The sequence below is a fragment of the Bicyclus anynana genome, chromosome 7, assembly GCF_947172395.1.
Source record: "Bicyclus anynana chromosome 7, ilBicAnyn1.1, whole genome shotgun sequence".
NCBI lineage: Eukaryota > Metazoa > Arthropoda > Insecta > Lepidoptera > Nymphalidae > Bicyclus > Bicyclus anynana.
This window is the reverse complement of record NC_069089.1, coordinates 10,032,005-10,051,877: the sequence shown is the minus strand read 5'-3', so window position 1 is coordinate 10,051,877 and position 19,873 is coordinate 10,032,005. Positions and strand designations below refer to the sequence as shown.

Below are 19,873 nucleotides of genomic sequence, written 5' to 3'. Positions count from 1 at the left end.
CTTTCTTTAATAAATAATGTATAAAAATAATGAATTATATTTTATTTTAATCGTAAACGGATTGTACCTTCCTCAAAACTAGGTTAAAATAAAAAATGAGGAGAGGAGCTGAAAAATTATTAATTTTAATTCCAAGAAAGATGTAAAACCGTAGACGTAACGGTAATTGGTCTGAGGTAGACGGAGATCTTTTTGACATTTATCTGCCAAGTGTCAAACAATTTGAAGTGACTTTAGTGATTAGTCTGCTATCTTTGGCTTTCATTCACATTTGTCATTTACAAAAAGGTGTGATGTGCGAGCGCGATCGTATTAAATTGTTGGATTTGGCTAAAATATCAGTGAAACAGAATATGCGGTAGCAGAAGGCAATAGTGAAATAATTTATAACATTTTAATTATTATGTCCTAAGTTTTTTTTGGTTCAAATACTTTCACGGGGATGTTGAACATGAATAATGCCTCAATCGCCAATGGTGAGTTTAGATCTGTAGAATTAGATCTTCGAAATTAATAACTATTTAACAAGTGACTCATTTTATAAATGCACGCTTGTAGACTCATAACGGTTATTAATTTTAACTTGTACATTTGTTAAAAAAAACGACTTCAAATGAACAATTTACATGACCAAATTATACAATATATTTCTTTGAGTATAGGATTACTAAATAACATAAAATACACACGTACTTCTACTTGACATTTTGTCGTCTACTATAATATTTCATAATAACTAATCTTCTATAGCATTGGCTACAATGACAACAATAAAAAAGCTGATAGTTATATGTCACACATTCTTAGCTTTATATTTTAATGCAACGTTAAGATTGCTAAAACTTTTGGAGTTGTACATGAATTGAATTTCATTATTAATAAGGTCAGTTGTGCAATAAGTTTCATAATTCAGCTGACTACCTGCTACACTATCCAAGCAATTGTAAAATTAAATGTAATCTACATTTTCAATGCACATTGAAAATTATAAACTTTGTCATCAAACAACTATATTTCCAGATATAGAGCATGAGTTATAGCAGTTACACGCCATGTCCAATCGGAATCCATGGAAATGTGTTTTGAAATAGCTATAGAATTACTTGTATAGTAGCATAGATCGTCATCAACCCATATTCGGCTCACTGCTGAGCTCGAGTCTCCTCTCAGAATGAGAGGGGTTAGGCCAATAGTCCACCACGCTAACCCAATGCGGATTGGCAGACTTCACACACGTAGAGAATTAAGATAATTCTCTGGTATGCAGGTTTCCTCACGATGTTTTCCTTCACCGATTGAGACACGTGATATTTAATTTCTTAAAATGCACTCAACTGAAAAGTTGGAGGTGCATGCCCAGGACCGGATTCGAACCCACACCCTCCTGAATCAGAGGCAGAGGTCATATCCACTGGGCTATCTCAGCTCTCATAGCATAGCTCTCGTAGCATAGATAATACATTTGAATCTACTGTTGGTAACATTTGATGTCTCTACATCAACTGTAAGATTTGAGGGTTAACATGACATGTGATTGGCTCGATGTTTTAACCAATTAAAATTCTTGACTACATTGAGGCCTATTTCGAACTTGGGTAGCTTTGAACTTTAGATGGGCCTCCATAAAAATTGTCTCATTGTAATTTTTTTTAATGATGGATTTTTTCAAAGCTTGTAACTTCTTGGGCCATGGATCGCTTTTTATCCATAAGCCTGTGGCAGTTTGCAGGCCCTCCTACCCTTTAGTTACACCACTGATATGCTACCATGCACCTGGTAATCTGTGGCATACTGTGAGATTTTCTTGAGCCTTTCTTGATCTGTTGTGATGAGATATTGTCTTTTTTTATAGATGATTATGAAGTTATTGGAGAAACCCAATGGCAAATATTGGAGAACGCAGATGACTATGTCATCAAAATATATGGATACAAATATTCAAGGATTCGTGCAATAATATTCCATTCCGTTTGCATCTTACTATGTGGAATACCATATTTTGCTTTGGCCTACTATCCTAAGTTAAATAGATTGAAATACCTAAAATGCAGTTTGAAAATGGCTGAGGATGTGTGTGGTAAGCTTTGGTTATTATCTTATTTGACTTCAATGACAGATTTTCTTCCACCGATTGTACTATAAGTGTGTATAGTTAGACTAAATATTTCTTATTGGAGAACTAAATAGCCAATGCCAAAGAAGAAAAAGAAGAGCCAATGCCAAGTTAAGTAAGCACAGGGCCATTCCAAATTCTATCAAGAGCAAGACACATCTACAGTACTATTTACTTTTTAAATATAATTTAATGTCTAGCAAAATTGTAAACATTATACTTGTTTACCCATGAATCTGTGTTTATGCTTTCCGCTGGTAATTTATGTATTTCCAAGTAAAACTTAGCTATGGATTTGTGTGCTAAACAATGCTGTTTTATAATTATGTAATAACAAGCTGTACAAATATGTATCAAATACAAATCTTTGTATTATAATAATAAATGCGATTTTTTTATATATATTTCATTTCTATTGTGCAATTAGCTGCAGCTATAAGCAAATTGCTTGAGAGTACTTAATGGCAAATAATAAATGTCTGTATTTTTAGTAATGAACGGAGAGGGCTCCTTGAACATCGCAAGCGTCCAACAAATTGATCTCAGCATCTCCAGTCACACAGATAACAAACTTCGCTACTTCATATACCAACACAGCCGTTACATCTGGCTGAACGACCAGGGAGCATTCATCAATGTACTGGCACTGAACGAAAAGATTACTATTAGCCTGCTGATGGAGAATATGTCCGGTATAAATAAAAGGCAACAAAATGAACTGTAAGTGGACCCTAATTATTATTATTTAATATTTATTCAAGCAATTGCAAAGTCCCATTGACTTCTTGGTTTTTCTTGATAACTTTATTATGTACTAGCAGAACCGGTCAAGCTTCGCTTTGACTTATGTGTGCTTCTTCCCTACCTACCCTACCCCTACCCTACAAATGATCCACTCAAACTTCCACCCCCCATTTTATGGAAGTAGGGGGTTAGAAAGAAACAAAAAGTAGCCTATGTCAGTTTCAATCCTTTCAACCATATCTCCACTTGAAAAATCACGTCAATTTGTTGCTCCGTTTTGCCATGAAAGATGGACAAACAAACACACACACACACTTTCACTTTTATAATACTAAGTATGGATGCTCTCAATGAAACAAAAGTTATCTTTAACTCAGTCTACTAATCAATCCACGTGGAAATTATGTCATGCTTCAACACAGAAGACAGAACAAAACATAATATATAGCAAAAAGTAAAGAAACATGAATTTGATTCCCATTTGTTTATAAAAAAAATTCGTTTTCGTGGAATTCATTTCTTCTCAAATCCCGATGAAACCATAGATTTTTCTGGGATAAAAAGTATGTGATAATCCAGAGTAAAATCTATTTCCATTCCAAATTTTAGCCAAATCGCTAAAAAAGCTTTCGCCTTTATAATATTAGTGTGAAGTTTGATTTATCAATATATGTAATATTTTTATGTTTTAGGATAAAATTATATGGAGCTAATTCAGTGGAAGTTGAAGTGAAAAGTTACTGGTCAATATTTGTAGATGAAGTATTCAACCCGTTTTATCTATTTCAAGTATTTTCCATTGTCCTCTGGTCATTGGACGAATACTATCAGTATGCAACTTGCGTTTTCCTCCTTTCAACGGGCTCTTGTTTGATGGCTCTATACCAAACCAAGCAGGTAAATTTATCTTTTAACTATGTTGGGTTTACCAACAAATGATGTTTGAGGAAAACTTTTTGATTGATTATCTTGTGCATGTTATCTTGATATGCACTTGTAATTTTAGTTTAAAATCTATATTATCTATTATGCAAATAAACATAATTCTGTTTCTTATGTAAATTTATTTATACAAGGTGACCGAAATCTTAACGATAACCTGGTACCTGGCGAGACTAAGTTATATGAAGAAGTTAGTTTTGTGGACAATTATGTAACACGACTTAATGAAATTTAATTAATTTTATTAATTTAAGCCATGTTATAGTTAAATGACATCGCCACCAACCTCTTTTCGACAGTTTTCATACATTTGCATAGAGTCCGCGCACACGGCTTATGACGCCGGTGGTCGCCACACGTCATAAAACGCCTCTTCTAAGGTTTATGTGGATAAAGCTTAGAAAAGACTTTTTCGATTGTGGTGTGGCGATAGTAATGTGTGGCATGTGGCATTTTTTTTAAAATAAAAAAAAGAATGTTTGCCATATTTTTTAGATATGACCAATATCCCATTCGTTGGGAAAGACTGTGTCAGGAGCACGTACGACAATAGACCAACTGGGCGGGGATCGAACCACCACCCCTCGGTGATGAGTCCGACCGCTCTTACCGTTGAGCCATTGAGGCAATAAACATCGACTCAAACAGTATGTCTTGCACAGATGAGCATAAACCTGCACAACATGGCGGGCTCGACCAGTGCGTTCACGGCGACGGTGCTGCGGCCGACGCGCACTGGACGCGAGGAGTACGTGGTGAACGCGAGCAGGCTGGTGCCGGGCGACGTGCTGGTGCTGCCGCCCGACGGCTGCGTCATGCCGTGCGACGCCATGCTGCTGACCGGCACGTGCATCGTCAACGAGTCCATGCTCACTGGTATGTAGGCAATTGTTTTTTCAATTCCAACGACTGACAATGCTTTTCCAGGTAACACAAGCCTCAGACTAATTATAAAAGGACCTGCCTCGTTAGACTTTTCTGTCAAAGTATATGATCAACGATCTAATACGATTATAAGAACTGTCTATAGAATCGATGTTTCATAGTTCTACTCGTGTTCGTCGTTTAAAGAGCTCCGTAAAAATACCTTTTTGTGTAGTTGACTGGTGTAAAAAACAGTCAACAACTACTAGTTTATTATAAGATATATACCTAATCTAAGGTCGTTTTTACGAGGTCCCCAGCATGTCAAGGATACACTCTGGTCGAAACACCCATCGAAAACGTCCCTTTAAGCCGACGTCGGAGTGTCAGAATATGCCCCTAAAAAAACACTGTCTTAGAGTGCGATGTCGTCGTCATTTAACATCATGTGAGATCGCAATCAAGAACTTATAGTCTATGAATAAAAAACAAAAGTATTATATACTAGCGGACGCCCGCGACTTCGTCCGCGTGAAAGTCGTTGTAAACTTTCAAGTACCCCTACCCTACCACTACCCTACCCCTACCCTACCCTACCACTACCCTACCCCTACCCTACCCTACCCCTGCCCTACCCCTACCCTACCCCTACCCTACACTACCCCTACCCTACCCTACCCTACCCCTACCCTACCCCTACCCTACTCATTAAGGCTGCACTTCTTTATTTATTCCCCCCCCCGCGAGTCGCGTCGAGCGCGGCAACCGTTACACAAAAATAATCCATATAGCATGAATTAGTATGCACGCGCGATGGCTTAGCGTATTTCTTGTATAACTTTGGTGTTTCTTTACCGATTTTTATGATTCTTTTTTTATTGAATAGGTAATAATGTTAACTTTTTTAGTTTGGGATGAGTGATGAGTGTTATAAACATAAGAGTAGACAAATTTAATTAGAAAGCTCCGAACTGCTAAGCTATCGGGAGTTACACGTGCTATTGTGAGTCAACCATAAAAGATAGACATATATGTGCTGTTGTGTTTTTATACATAATTTTAAGGAGAACATTTCCGTCATACATGATTTCTATGTAGCTTTAACCATTAAGGCTGTACACGCGACGGAAACTTAAAAAATTGAGTAACTTCTCCCGTTTTCTCTACATTTCTCTTCACTGCTCTGCTCCTATTGATCGTAGCGTAATGAAAAGTATACTATAACCTGCCCAGGAGTATGTAGAATAATTGTACCAAGTTTCGTTAAAATCCGTCCAGTAGTTTTTGTTTCTATAAAGAACATACAGACAGACAGACAGACAGACAGACAGACAGACAGACAAAAATTTTACTGATTGCATTTTTGGCATCAGTATCGATCACTAATCACCCCCAGATAGTTATTTTGGAAATATATTTCATGTACAGAATTGACCTCTCTACAGATTTATTATAAGTATAGATAACTTTATAGTCATAAAGTTCAATCAATATATCAATATATTTTTGTTTTCAAAACAAAACAATGTTAGAATGCATGGTAAAAGTATCAACTCAATACCAAGAAATCCCTGCGTATGTAGATACAATTCAATCAACATTATTGCTTGTCGTTAACTGGAGTTAATTCACTGTAAGTAGTTTATTTGACTCGCATCAAGTGGTTGAGAACTATGTCACACATTTTAGGCCCGACAAAACGTAACAAACCTTTAATAATAATTGAAATAATACCTAGAAATATTAATAGATAAATATGTTTTAGTATTCTTGATATTATTTGACGTTTCTTTATTTAATAGATTTATAGATAAAGATTTCTATATTTATTTTTATTTTTACAAAAAACAGCTTTCTTTCATCACAAAAAATATCATTTCTATAGGAAGCTTTATTAAGCTGTGCTTGCGTTAAGCATGTGCAACAAAGTATAATGTTTTGTATAGCAGATTATGAAACAATTGCATAATAGGGTTTAATAAAACAAGAGTGCATTTTTTAATATGAACGAAATGGGTATAGTATTTCATAGATTATGAAATTATTGCATAACCTATTTTTAGGGTGTATTTTATAAGGAAATTTCTGTTTACTCGTATCAACCATCTACGCTTTGTAGTAATAATATCATTAATAGGCGCCGCACGAAGCGACACACACGAACAGAATATTAATAAAATTGCTTGCTATCGGGCAATACCCGCTGTCTTTACCAAGTGTATAAAAATAGTAATGGAATTACTAACAAAGTTTCCCGTGTGATGGGTTTTTTTCAAGATAGGATATACTAGCGGACCCGTCCTGGATGTCACCTACGCAGTTCCCGTTCGCCTGGTAACTCGCTGATAATAATACAGCTTCAGCTAATGATACAGCTTCAGCTGATAAAAATTATTCAGCATTCATTGGTGAAAGAATTTTTGCAATTGGTACAGTGGTATAAGCGTAAAAGCATGACAAACAAAAGAAACATTCACATTTGTAATATTAGTTAGGATAGTTGACGGGACAAGCAGATGGCAAACCTGGAGGTATATTATAGGTGAGAATAAATCGGAATGGTGATGATGATGATGGTGATGATGATGATGATGATGATGATGATGATGATGATGATGACGATGATGATGATAAATGTATATTTTTAGGTGAGAGCGTGCCAGTTATGAAAGGACCTCCTTGCATTTCGCCGGAACCATATTCCACTGAGACCCACAAAAGGCATACACTGTTTGCTGGCACTCACGTTATCCAAACAAGATTTTATGGAAACAATCAGGTATTTATTAATTTACTGTTTAATATACAGTAGTTTAAAAGGACTTGTTAATTTAACTAGTTAATTATAAGTGACATTATTTTCAGGTGCTAGCAAAGGTAGTGCGCACCGGTTTTTATACAGCGAAGGGAGAATTGATCAAAAGTATCTTGTTCCCGAAGGAGTTTGATTTCCAGTTCTACAAGGATGCCGTCAAGTTTGTCATATTCATGTTTTGCATCGCCGCTATTGGAATGGGTTATTCGATATGGCTGTATGTTGTCAGAGGAGTAAGTACTTACCATTTTACTTTCAAAACACGTTACTAATTGAATTAAGGCGATTGTATAGAAGTTATTTTAGATATTACTCTACTGTATTGTAGTTGGATTGAAAGATATACATGCATGTTTACTTTATAATTCAGTATTTTTGTGTAAGCTGTGATAAACTAAAATTGGCAGAGCAATGACTATATCTTACTGCTTGGATATGTTGCATTAGCTGTTGATTTTCCTAATTAAATAAATAAATAAAGCCAATATAGAATACATAATACAATAGTCTAACGCATACTAGGTATTTTGGCAAACATTAGTTTGTTTTATGATTTCATTTTATATTGTACTAGCGGACGCCCGCGACTTTGTCCGCGTGGAACAAATCCCGCGGGAACCATGGATTTTTCCGGAATAAAAAGTAGCCTGTATTTTAATCCAGAGTAAAATCTATTTCCATTCCAAATCTCAGCCAAATCGCTTCAGTAGCTGCTGCACAAGTAACAAACAAACATACACACTTACACACAAATTTCGCATTTATATATTAGTATGTGTGTGAAGTGTAATAGAGTGACATAATATATTAGTGTGATGTGTATTTTAAACATACTATTTATGCTATTTTCAGAGTGAATTGGGCACTATAGTTCTTCGAACATTGGATATAATAACGATAGTGGTACCGCCCGCGTTGCCGGCCGCCATGACAGCGGGCATCGTGTACAGTCAACAACGTCTCAAACGCAATAAAATCTTTTGTGTTTCGCCGCCTCGTATCATTATCTGTGGCAAGCTGCAGGTCATGTGCTTCGACAAGGTTAGTTTATCTGTTTTTAGGCTATAATAATATTATAAAGGACGATGGCGAAAGTGGGAGTCAGACTCAGAAGTGTCGTACACTCATACATTTGTATTAATTAAAACTATTATTTCATAAGATACTTGTATAAAAAATATTGAGATTTTACAGAACGGGAATCAAGATTACTTTTATACTTATCATAGTAAAATTATTCTACTTGTTGCCAGAGACCGAAACGCCTTGTCGTATTTATAAAGCAATCACGCAGTTGTATGTCAGCGGCGGTGTTTTTCAGTATAAAATTCACATTTGTTCCTATGCATAGATAGGGTACCTTCTAATTTTAAGGTATATCTTTTTTCTCCCTGCTTTTCAAGATTGGTTACCATTTGCTTTTTTCTTAGTTTAATCACCATTAACAACTATTAATGGGTTTCCATTATGTACGCTACTTCTATCTGCTAGTCCCAAAATACATGCAACCTCGCCATTCTCCTTTGAAAGTTAGTCTGTCTGCTATCACTCAACTGATTTTGATGTATTTTGGTAAATTGGTCCTTGGAGCAGAATTATCATCATCATCATATCAGCCGATGGATGTCTACTGCAGGACGTAAGCCTTTTGTAGGGACTTCCGAACATCACGATCCTGAACCGCTTGCATCCAGCGAATCCCTGTGACTCGCTTGATGTTGTCAGTCTGTGGAATGATTGAATGAGTTAATGAATCATTCAATGCTGCGACCCTCCACTAAAAAGCGCAGTGTTGGTTGACCCCCCACCAGGGGGAACAGAATAAACCGATTAAATGTTTGTAGAAATGTTGTACATTGCTCAAATTATGTTTATGAAAATTGTTATTTTTTTTATTCTTTTCAAGTTAGCACTTGACTGCAAGTGATGATGCAATCTAAGTTGGAAACGGGCTAACTTGTTAGGCGTAGGATGAAAAACCACACCCCTTTGGGTTTCTACACGGCATCGTACTGGAACGCTAAATCGCTTGGCGGTACGTCTTTGCCGGTAGGTGGTAACTAGCCAGACCTTTACCAATTAATAAAAACCACCATCTTGTAAATCCATTGCGCATACCCCTGCGCCACGAAAGTCGTCAAAACCTAAAATTAAGCGATAAATATGTTATTTAAGAATTAAATTTTAAAAAGTTTGAGCACTTGAGAAAACACACTTTTTTAATAACACAGACAGACAAAATTGATGTATTGATTGTAGACTGGGACATTGACCGAGGACGGGCTAGACCTCTACGCTGTTATCCCCTCCAACGCTGAAGAGAAGTTTGGCCGCTGTATCGATGACATCGCCGCCCTGCCCGCAAACAGTCCTCTGGTCCAAGCGCTGGCCTCCTGCCACTCCCTCACCAGCATACAAGGAGAGCTTAAAGGAGATCCGCTTGACTTGAAGATGTTTGAATTTACACAATGGGTAAGTATTTACTTGTTTATTAACTATATTAAAGTTTTTTTTCAATGCATGTTTAGAGACAGACGAACACAATTACAACATGCGTGCTGTAGAGACTTTTTTTATAACTGCATTAGATTGCTGATCATAGCGTTTGATAGAAAAGTAACATCTAGCGAGCAGGGGCGCAGCTACCGCCGTATCAATGATAAGGGGCCCCCGGACTACAGGGGCCCCTTACGTGTGAAAGCAAAAATTAGTAAAATGTACCTAATTCATAATCTAACTTAATTTGGTGCTTCCTGGAAAAAACGTAAAAAACTGAGTTTTCACTTCAGAAATGACAAGTGTCAATAAAATCCTTTTCCCGGGTTAAGCGTGCGCCCAAAAGTTAGAAAACGTTAGCAATAGTTTTAAAAAAGTTAGGTTAAGGCACAGTCATATTTATTTTAAGCACGCATTTTTTGTTTCTTTTGTGAGAAATCTTAACCCTTTATTTGGGCCCCTCAACCAATTTTGATATAGGGCCCCGCTACTACAAGGCACGCTACTCCACTGCTAGCGAGGCAGGTCCTATACAATAATTGGTCTGAGGTTACATCCCCATGATACTTGTAGTTATCATTAACTTCCGATAGTTGTTATTACATAGTTAAATATTTCCCTAAAACTACACTACAAAATTCAAAATTCATTTATTTCAATTAGGCTTACTTTACAAGGAAATGCCAGGATTATGTCACAACTTAATTTAATCCAATGGTGGTAATAATAGTCGAAAACTTAAAATTAAAGTTACGAGGATTCCAAATTTCATCCTATATTGAAAAAGGTAGATGGTAAATGATGATGATGATGTTTTATAGGTCCTCGAGGAGCCAGGTCCCGAAAACACGAGGTACGATAACCTGACGCCGGCCATTGTAAAACCAGTCACCGCCAATGGGGATTTGCAGAACCTGGACAACTACGACCCCTTCACCATGGAAATGCCTTATGAGGTTTGATGTTTATCTCAATTCGTTTCTATATATAAAATTCCATAAACGCGATAGTATGTATGGATGGATGTTCGGATGTATGGATGTTTGTTACTCTTTTACGTTGAAACTGCTGAACCGACTTCACTGAAATTTAATGAATTTAGACTGGAGGTAGGTTATACTCTGGTTACCACTTTAGTACTTGATAGGTTACTTGTTGTCTAGAGAACAATGTCTTGGTTTCCGAGGGATTTACTAAAGAACTGCGTTTCACGCAAATGAAGTCGCGGACGTCCATGTATATTAATAAATTGATATATTATTTGGAGGAAGCTTTCATCTATAATGGGTCCCATATTTAATAATAAAAAAATTAATTTTAAATTATTTTTTTGTCTATTTATTATTATGTAGAAATTTATACTCCCCATCACCCTGTATTATTTATATTATTTGTATTTCTCTAGATCGGTTTGCTGCGCAGATTCCATTTCTCTTCATCTCAACAATCAATGGGCGTGATCGCCAGGGTACTCGGACAGCCACAAATGGTGTACTTCGTTAAAGGGGCGCCTGAAAAGGTATAAATTAAACAAATGTATCAAATTAATGTCAAGAATTTAGTCATTTTGCAAATTTACTTCAAAGAACTGCATTATCAGGTCTGTAAATAGGTTTAAGATGCTCAATTATAGTTATCGATTTTTGGAACTTTGGTGACATGGAATAAAGTGTGTAGTTCACTCCATGGTTGGTCTATGTATGAAGGATTCAGGTCTAATATCGAAATTCATACATTTTTAACCTACATTCTAATATGAAGAGTTCATAAAAATGGTCTTATGTTTCAAGTTCCTCAAGTACGGGTTGTAATAACGTACATTATTTATATATTATTATAAAAAAGGAGGTATTTGTACGAAGTTCAGTTGACTGAGTTTGTTGTGGACTCTTCTCGGACCAAGGCGCGTTTGAAACCCTCGTAACTTTAATTTTTGTTTTCGACTAATTATTATCACCATTATCTTAAGTATAATATTATTACCTGACGAAAGAGCTTGTAAACTAAGCCTATTTGAAATAAATGAATATCGATTGATTGACTGATTGGTTGTTGCAACAGTGATGCTATAAATAAGAGGGTATTTGATTAATTGAGTTTAGTTCTTTGTTAGGCAGCGTGCACACCGTCACGCTGCTTAGTGATTTTATGCAATAATGTTTTGCGTTGAAATTATTGATCAAAAATCGTTTAGTGTGGGCATGGAGAATATGTCGGGCAGGGGAGGTGAGTCAATGCATTCTAAAGGGTTCCCTAAAACCTACACCCAAGTTCACAAGTCCTGGGACCTCCTTGAGGTGTTTCCTCTACCACAAAATAATGGTACAATCACTGTCGCTGCTACCCGTCACGTCATACTTACGTGATATTTTTCATCTGCTATCACAGATTGTCAGAATAAAAACAAAAATGTGATTAAATCGAAATTGCAAAAATAATAAAAAATAAGCATTTTTTTTATAACAAAAGGTTGCAGGTATGTGCGACCAGGCATCCTTACCAGACAACTTCAGCATGATCCTCAACGAGTACACATCCAACGGGTTCAGAGTGATCGGTCTCGCCCACAAGAAGCTAGACCGCAAGATGAAGTGGGTGGATGCGCAGAGACTAAAGAGGGAGTCCATAGAGTGTGACATGACGTTTTTGGGCTTTCTAGTCATGCAAAATAGCCTGAAACCGGAAACCACGCAAGTTATAAAGGAGTTACATGACGCGAATATTCGCCAGATCATGGTGACTGGTAAGATACTACGAAATTGTTTTGGTCGCATGATAGGGATGTTACTAACTTGTCTAAGTACAATCCTCTTTTTACATAAAACTAATTAGAATAAATAGTTCATGGGAATACAATGATAACTTAAATACATATACAGAAGGCAGTCATTCTTGAGACGGCGCGTATTGTGAGAAGGATCCTCATTGTGGAGCCCTGACCACCGGTTACTTGGACACTCAAATGTCCCGAATATAATAATAAAGCCTACTTTTTTTGCTGAAAATGTAGGCTTTCATTGGAGAAAGAATTATTAATTCATTTAGTAGTTTGGCCACCTATAACCTTAGCAATAATTGTACTTCACTTAGAAATATGCTGTTTTTTTCATATTTTTTTTGACGTATACTTTCACGCATTCCTGAAATAAAGGGTCTTGATAGACAGACAGACAGACAGGCAGGCAATCTTATAAACCTTAAAAAAAGATTTTTTAATATGGGTTATCGATTAGAAAAATTATTACCATTCGTCCGATTATCGTTCTCGCGTTATACAAAAACTATCTATACTTATTAATTTTTTTTTTTAAATTATAAAGCTGAAGAGTTGTTTGTTTGTTTGAACGCGCTAATCTCAGGAACTACTGGTCCGATTTGAAAAATTCTTTCAGTGTTAGATAGACCATTTATCGAGGAAGGCTATAGGCTATTATTATCCCCGTATTCCTACGGGAACAGGAACCACGCGGGTGAAACCGCGCGGCGTCAGCTAGTAAGATAAACGAAAACTGACGTGATTTTAGATTGTCTTTTGCATTGTTGGCGTAATTGAATCGATTCAATAAACAAAAATGTAACTTTTCCAGGGGACAACATAATGACAGCGATGTCGGTGGCGCGCGGCTGCTGCATGGTGCAGCCGCACCAGAGGCTGGTGCTCATCACAGTCGGCCAACAACAGCTGCCCGACCAGCGCCCGGCCCTGTGTATGGAGGTGAGAATTACACCTTTAATTCACCTTCGAGCACTACTGTCCGCGTGAATTTCATTTTTTCACAAATCTCATAGGATAAATAAATTTTGCTGGTATAAAAATTACCATATATGTTGCTCAATATTATGCTCCTCTATTTTCTAGTGAAAATTCCATTAAAATCTGTTCCGTTTCAGAGATTAGCCAAACAGACGTCTTGATTTTGACAGACATTTTAAAGATAGTTTGTGCTTAGTATTGTGTGTTATTTTGAAATCGCAGACACTTGAATTTAATTTGTATTAATATTGGTTTTCGTAAAATTATTTAATCTTTAGCAGCTTAGCATGCGTGAAATAACGAGATAATTGCCTGTCTACATATTGCTCTTTTTAGTCACATAGCAACGAAATCTCTTTTTTTGACGCACACAAAAATGTTTATGACAACTGAAACATAAAAAAAAATCATTCCGACAAATTGATAACCTCCTTTTTATGAAGGCGGTTAAAAAAATATATTTTCCAGAAATCCACAGAATTAAAAATACTACTATATATATTTATATTTTTATTAAAAGTAGTGTTTGTGCCTATTAATAAAAAACAAACAAACTAAAAATCTAACCTAACCCTTTTATAATATCAGTCTAGATTAGTATGAGTGATGTACTGTGTCTGTTTCGTAGGTAGTCGGCGAAGGTGGTCCACCTAAGTTATCGATAGACGCATACGTGTTGGCCATGGAGGGCAAAACTTGGGCGGTGCTGCGGACACACTATCCCGAACTGATGTCCACTATTGTCAACAAAGGTAACATATAGTCATAGTATCATATGCGGCATATCCTTTAATTACTCAGACCAATTATAGAAGGACCTGTATCGCACTCATAGTCACGAACAAAATTGTCTGTCATTTTCTGAGGAAAACGAGCTTAGATTTGGTATATATCTTGTACTAAACTCGAAGTTTTTGTCCGATTTTTACACAATTCTATTATACAAAAAGGTATTTTACGGAGCTCTTTAACCGATGAACACGATTACAACTATTTAACACCGATTGTATAGATACAGTTTTTATAATCGCATTAGATCGTTGATCATATACTTTGACAGACAAGTAACATCTAGCGAGGCAGGTCCTATACAATAATTGGTCTGAGTTTAATTAAGATATAGTTTGGTTTTAATCATAACATAACTAGCTGACGCCCGCGATTTCGTTCGCGTAAAATTCTGTTTTTGTTAAAAGTCCAGCGGGAACCATGGACTTTTCTGGAAGCCTATTTTCTATTCCAAGGTCTCTATAACAAATTTATCTAAATTGGTTCATGGTTTCATCGTGTAAATTTAACAGACAAACATATTTTCGCATTTATGACATTTCTATGGATGTCTTGCACATTGAAATTGTGGTATAATCCAGACTAAGTATCGCACCCAAATTCACAAACAAATTTGTCTATAATTTTTCGAGGAAAACGAGCTTAGATTAGTCATATATCTTATACTAAACTAGAAATTGTGGATAATTTTTAACACCATTCAACTACACAAGTATTCTTAAGGAGATCTTTAACCGATGAACACGATTACAAATATAAAACATCGATTCTATAGAATCAGTTTTTATAATCGCATAAGATCGTTGATCATATACTTTGACAGAAAAGTAACGTCTAGCGAGGCAGGTCCTTATGTAATTAGTCTGAGATTCAAGCAGTCTACACACCGATTTTCTTGCGGACAAAACTGTCGTCGCTAGTTTTCATTATAAAATAACAACTACTTCATTAGAGTCCATCAAAATAGTATAATATTTGTGCAGGAATGATCTTTGGTCGGTTCGGTCCGGATCAGAAGACGCAGCTGGTGACCGCGCTGCAAGGCGAGGGGCTCGTCGTGGGCATGTGCGGCGACGGCGCCAACGATTGCGGCGCCTTGAAAGCCGCCCACGTGGGCATCTCGCTCTCCGAGGCTGACGCGTCTGGTAAGCTACATTGAGGCAACTAAAAATGCAGTAAACATTATACATCTCATTACAGACCTAAGATGTTAAATATTATAAGATGTGTTACTAGGTCATGAAAAATGAAGCACTCTTAAGAGGAAATTTCCACATCTCAATTTTAATTGTGGTCAACAACGAACGTTATTTAAACAAATAATACCTAAATATCGTCTACAATGTCGAGTTGTGTTCAAGAAGTATAAAAATCAGTCAGAAATGTTTGAAAATCAAAATTTTTATGTATTCGTGTCACTAACAACTATGATGATATATTCTCAATGTAGTTGAATTTTACAAATTAAAATAATTTTATAAAAGTGTCAACTAGCTATTATTCATTAATTCGGATCAATATGTAGCTTGGCAACTACGTTCGTAACACTCCCGATGTTCCGCGCGGGCCGGGGGGTGTGAATGAAAAACCCACGAATGAAGCCCGTCACTTCCCCGCCCGCACGGGTTCACACCCGCGCAGTCTTTCTCCCTGTCGCCCGCATATCATGGGAGAGTTATCAAAGAACTTGCCAGACTATAATTTATATTATTTGCCGCTAGATGAGATAATCAAGGAATAGGCGATCCGAGCATACGCAACGACAGAGACGGCGCTACATCCCCATATTAGGGATATAGCGCCGTGGCATGCTCGCCCACCCGACAGGATGGCTCTACCTAGAGATATCCTGTTGGGTGACCAACCAAGAAAAAGAAGATGTTGAAACCCAAATACAGCTTCAACATGAAGTCCCTAGAGGACAACATAGCTCTACATAAATGAAAACCTGCAAATAAAAGGAACCTAATTTAGTACCCCCACCCGGGGACCGCAGACCACACGCAGGGGGAAAATGCCCCGGTCGTGTCTCCCCCTTGCGGGCCCGAGAGAAGAAATACTAGGACTTGCCAGACTATAATTTATATTATTTGTTGTCAGTGGCCGCGCCGTTCACATCCCAAGAGCAGAACATCCGGTGCGTCAAACTGCTCGCGCTGGAGGGCCGCTGCGCGCTCAGCACTTCCTTCGCCATCTTCAAGTACATGGCTCTCTATTCGTTGATACAGTTCTTCTCTATTCTCATCCTTTATAACGTGAGTATTATTATTATATTAGGGATGATGACAGTTTTTTAAATTGTATATAAATTAGGAATATGCTAATAGTTAGGCAATTTTGTAAAAGTAACAGGATATCTGCGATCATTATTTTGGGAGTTACAAGGATTTAAAGGGTCAGATTTGCGGCGCTGCCGCGGATCCCTGAAGAACGCCCCATACATAATGGTATACGATTTAATAACGTCGTAGGTCATAATTATCGTTAGATTTGTATGGGCGTTCAAACAAAATTACTAATACCTCTGTTATTTGTGCGTTTATGTTAATAGTAATTCATTTATTGAAAAATGTCACATTTATTGTAAGGAAGCTAAAAGTGTATGAATTTTCATTTAATTACGGTAAAAGATTATCATATTAATAGATTTGAAATTTTATAATCTTATTTATTTTGGAAATATCAAGACAATCTTTGCTTTTTACGTATAAATTAGTTAACGTTGACCTTATTTATGCGAATGTATCATAAAAATCAATATATTCTCAATCCTAGTCATCATCTCATTTGTATACTAATATTTTAAAGAAGAAAGATATAATTGTTTGTTCGCATTGAAGAGACTCCGAAACTAATGAACCGATTTTAAATATTCGTACGATTATATAATATACATTATTCCCGGTTGCTATAGATTATATTTTAAAACCGCATGGTTTCCGTTAGTATTTTATAATATTAGCCATGTCTTTTTAAATATACGATGAATAGGTTTTGATTGAAGATTAATCCAATCCACTTTGCCTGTACGGCGCGGGCGAAGTTTAAGTTCTATTAGTCGTATTGAACGATCACAGATGCCATAAGTTAGCTATAACAGTTTTGAACTTGGGAACAATAATTTATTTCTAAACATTCAAGATCAACACTTCGTGCAGTATTTTAAACATTTCCATTTGTTTTCAGTTCTACTCTATCCTCGGCAACAATCAGTTCCTATATATCGACTTGGTGCTAACCACGATACTAGCGCTGTCGCTAGGGCGCGCGTCGCCCGGCCCGGTGCTGACGAAGCAGACGCCGCCCGTCTCTCTAGTCGCGCTGGCCAGCATACTGCCGCTCATCATGCAAGTGTTGCTGGTCCTGACCATGCAGTTGGTCTCCATCTACCTCTTACAGAGTCAGCTATGGTAAGTTGTTATAGTACTGATAGAACTGACCACGATACTCGCGCTGTGCTGACGAAGCAGACGCCGCCCGTCTCTCTAGTCGCGCTGGCCAGCATACTGCCGCTCATCATGCAAGTGTTGCTGGTCCTGACCATGCAGTTGGTCTCCATCTACCTCCTACAGAGTCAGCTATATGGGATAATGATGATGATGATTATGGCTTCAGCAATTTACTGATTTTTATATAAATAATATTCAAATGTGTCATGAATACTGATAGAACTGACCATTATTGTCATTGTGCTAAACACAAACATTCAACGTCAATAATTTGTATTGCAGGTTCAACCCAGTGCAAGGTAGTCATGACGTAGAGCAAATATTGTGTTGGGAGAACACAGTAATATTTATAGTCACATCATTCCAGTACTTAATAATGGCTTGTGTTTACGCCAAGGGCTGGCCCTTCCGTCAACCGTTTTGTGCCAATTGTAAGTAAACATAAAATATGACTTTTAAATTTTAATTTGTTTGTTGATAAACATTCCACGCCGAGTTTGGCTTTAGTATAAATTAATGAAACTCTACACCTTATCCTACCCCTACCCCGACACTACCTAGGGTGGGAACCCTACACCTACCTTACTCGTACCTTTCCCTACCCCTACCCTAACTCTAACTGCCACTACCATATGTATCCTATGTCCGTCTCATGGTTCTAAGCTACCTCTTCACCAATTTTTAGACAAGTTAGTCCAGCCATTCTTGAGTTAAAATAGTATAACTATAGCTTGGAAAGTTTGTTGATGACACTCCTATGATATGCGGGCGACGGAGAGGGCAGGACTGCGCGGGTGTGAAGTCGTGCGCTCGGGGCTTAAGCTGGAAGTAGGGTGCATCAGTTGTGAGTTTATATGTCATCGCTTCCCCCTCCCGGCCCCCGCGGACCATTGGGAGTGTAAGCACCCATTCGCACGATCGTTTTTTTAACGGGCAAATAAAGTATGAAGCTTTTTTAAAACGTATTCGAAATGCATTTGTTCTATTAGCCTTTTTGACGTCCGTTAAAAAAGCGCTCGTGCGAATGGAGGCTTACGAATTGCCAAGCTATAACACGACTTTTTTCTAATCTAACTAGAGAATTAATATTACCTTAATTACATTTTATTTCATAAGTGGATGTATATTATAAATGTAATGAAATTAAATTAAGTTATTATTATTTATATCGAATAAGTTTTTATTATTTAAATTATTAACCTTTTCCAGACTGCATGGTTATAACATTAGTGACGCAGTCAGTATTTGTCACGTTGCTGTTGCTGTGCCCGTGGAGTTGGCTGGCGGACTTCATGGAGATCGAAGTCATGGATATGGCGGAGACTGATCAGACTATGTTCAGGGCTTATTTACTGATCATACCCGTCTTGCATCTCATGCTGGCTATCGCTATTGAGGTTTGTATTAAAGATGGCAACAATGCTAGTTTACCTATTTATTTATTAGTACCACAGATTAAAGAATAATAGGCAGATAGAGTGCACGGAACTGTGATGCAGACATTACAAATACAAATTCAAAAACTAATACATTCTCGAGTCAGTACTACAGTCGCATCAGTAATTTTCATTATTATTTAAGAAAAATGGCGTCTTATGTTTTAAAATATTTTAAAACTGTTTACAAAAACTAAAAAAATAAGATGGAGTATTTAGTAGTTATTAATTAGTCTATTCATCATCATGAATATGACAACAATTAAAATCTTGAAATACAAATTATGAAAAAAGTTTGTATATGCAGATGTCAAGGAGACGCGTGACGTTTGTAAAGTCTATCCTTCATGTACTGTCATCATTCACTGACATTCTTTTGTCCGTACGTAAAAATCCAGTTACACTAATTAAGTAGGTATAATACATTACAACAGAATTTACAGCTAAAACTTGAAACAAAATGACAAAAAT

General features: G+C 36.9%; 1 protein-coding gene across 1 annotated transcript in view; it reads left to right on the top strand.

Annotated features, from left to right (window-relative positions):
* The first annotated feature begins 279 nt into the window (after positions 1-279).
* The window catches only part of LOC112055655 (polyamine-transporting ATPase 13A3), a 27,592-nt gene continuing 7,998 nt past the window's right edge, over positions 280-19,873 (top strand). The window contains exons 1-19 of the mRNA XM_024095846.2: positions 280-476; positions 1,853-2,077; positions 2,605-2,833; positions 3,550-3,754; positions 4,462-4,675; positions 7,312-7,442; positions 7,529-7,711; positions 8,331-8,519; positions 9,738-9,950; positions 10,796-10,930; positions 11,380-11,493; positions 12,444-12,717; positions 13,562-13,689; positions 14,357-14,480; positions 15,501-15,662; positions 16,618-16,772; positions 17,704-17,927; positions 18,249-18,397; positions 19,176-19,363. Coding sequence (XP_023951614.1) covers positions 443-476; positions 1,853-2,077; positions 2,605-2,833; positions 3,550-3,754; positions 4,462-4,675; positions 7,312-7,442; positions 7,529-7,711; positions 8,331-8,519; positions 9,738-9,950; positions 10,796-10,930; positions 11,380-11,493; positions 12,444-12,717; positions 13,562-13,689; positions 14,357-14,480; positions 15,501-15,662; positions 16,618-16,772; positions 17,704-17,927; positions 18,249-18,397; positions 19,176-19,363 — 3,276 coding nt within the window. The 5' untranslated portion in view covers positions 280-442. The remainder of the gene's footprint in view (positions 477-1,852; positions 2,078-2,604; positions 2,834-3,549; positions 3,755-4,461; positions 4,676-7,311; positions 7,443-7,528; positions 7,712-8,330; positions 8,520-9,737; positions 9,951-10,795; positions 10,931-11,379; positions 11,494-12,443; positions 12,718-13,561; positions 13,690-14,356; positions 14,481-15,500; positions 15,663-16,617; positions 16,773-17,703; positions 17,928-18,248; positions 18,398-19,175; positions 19,364-19,873) is intronic.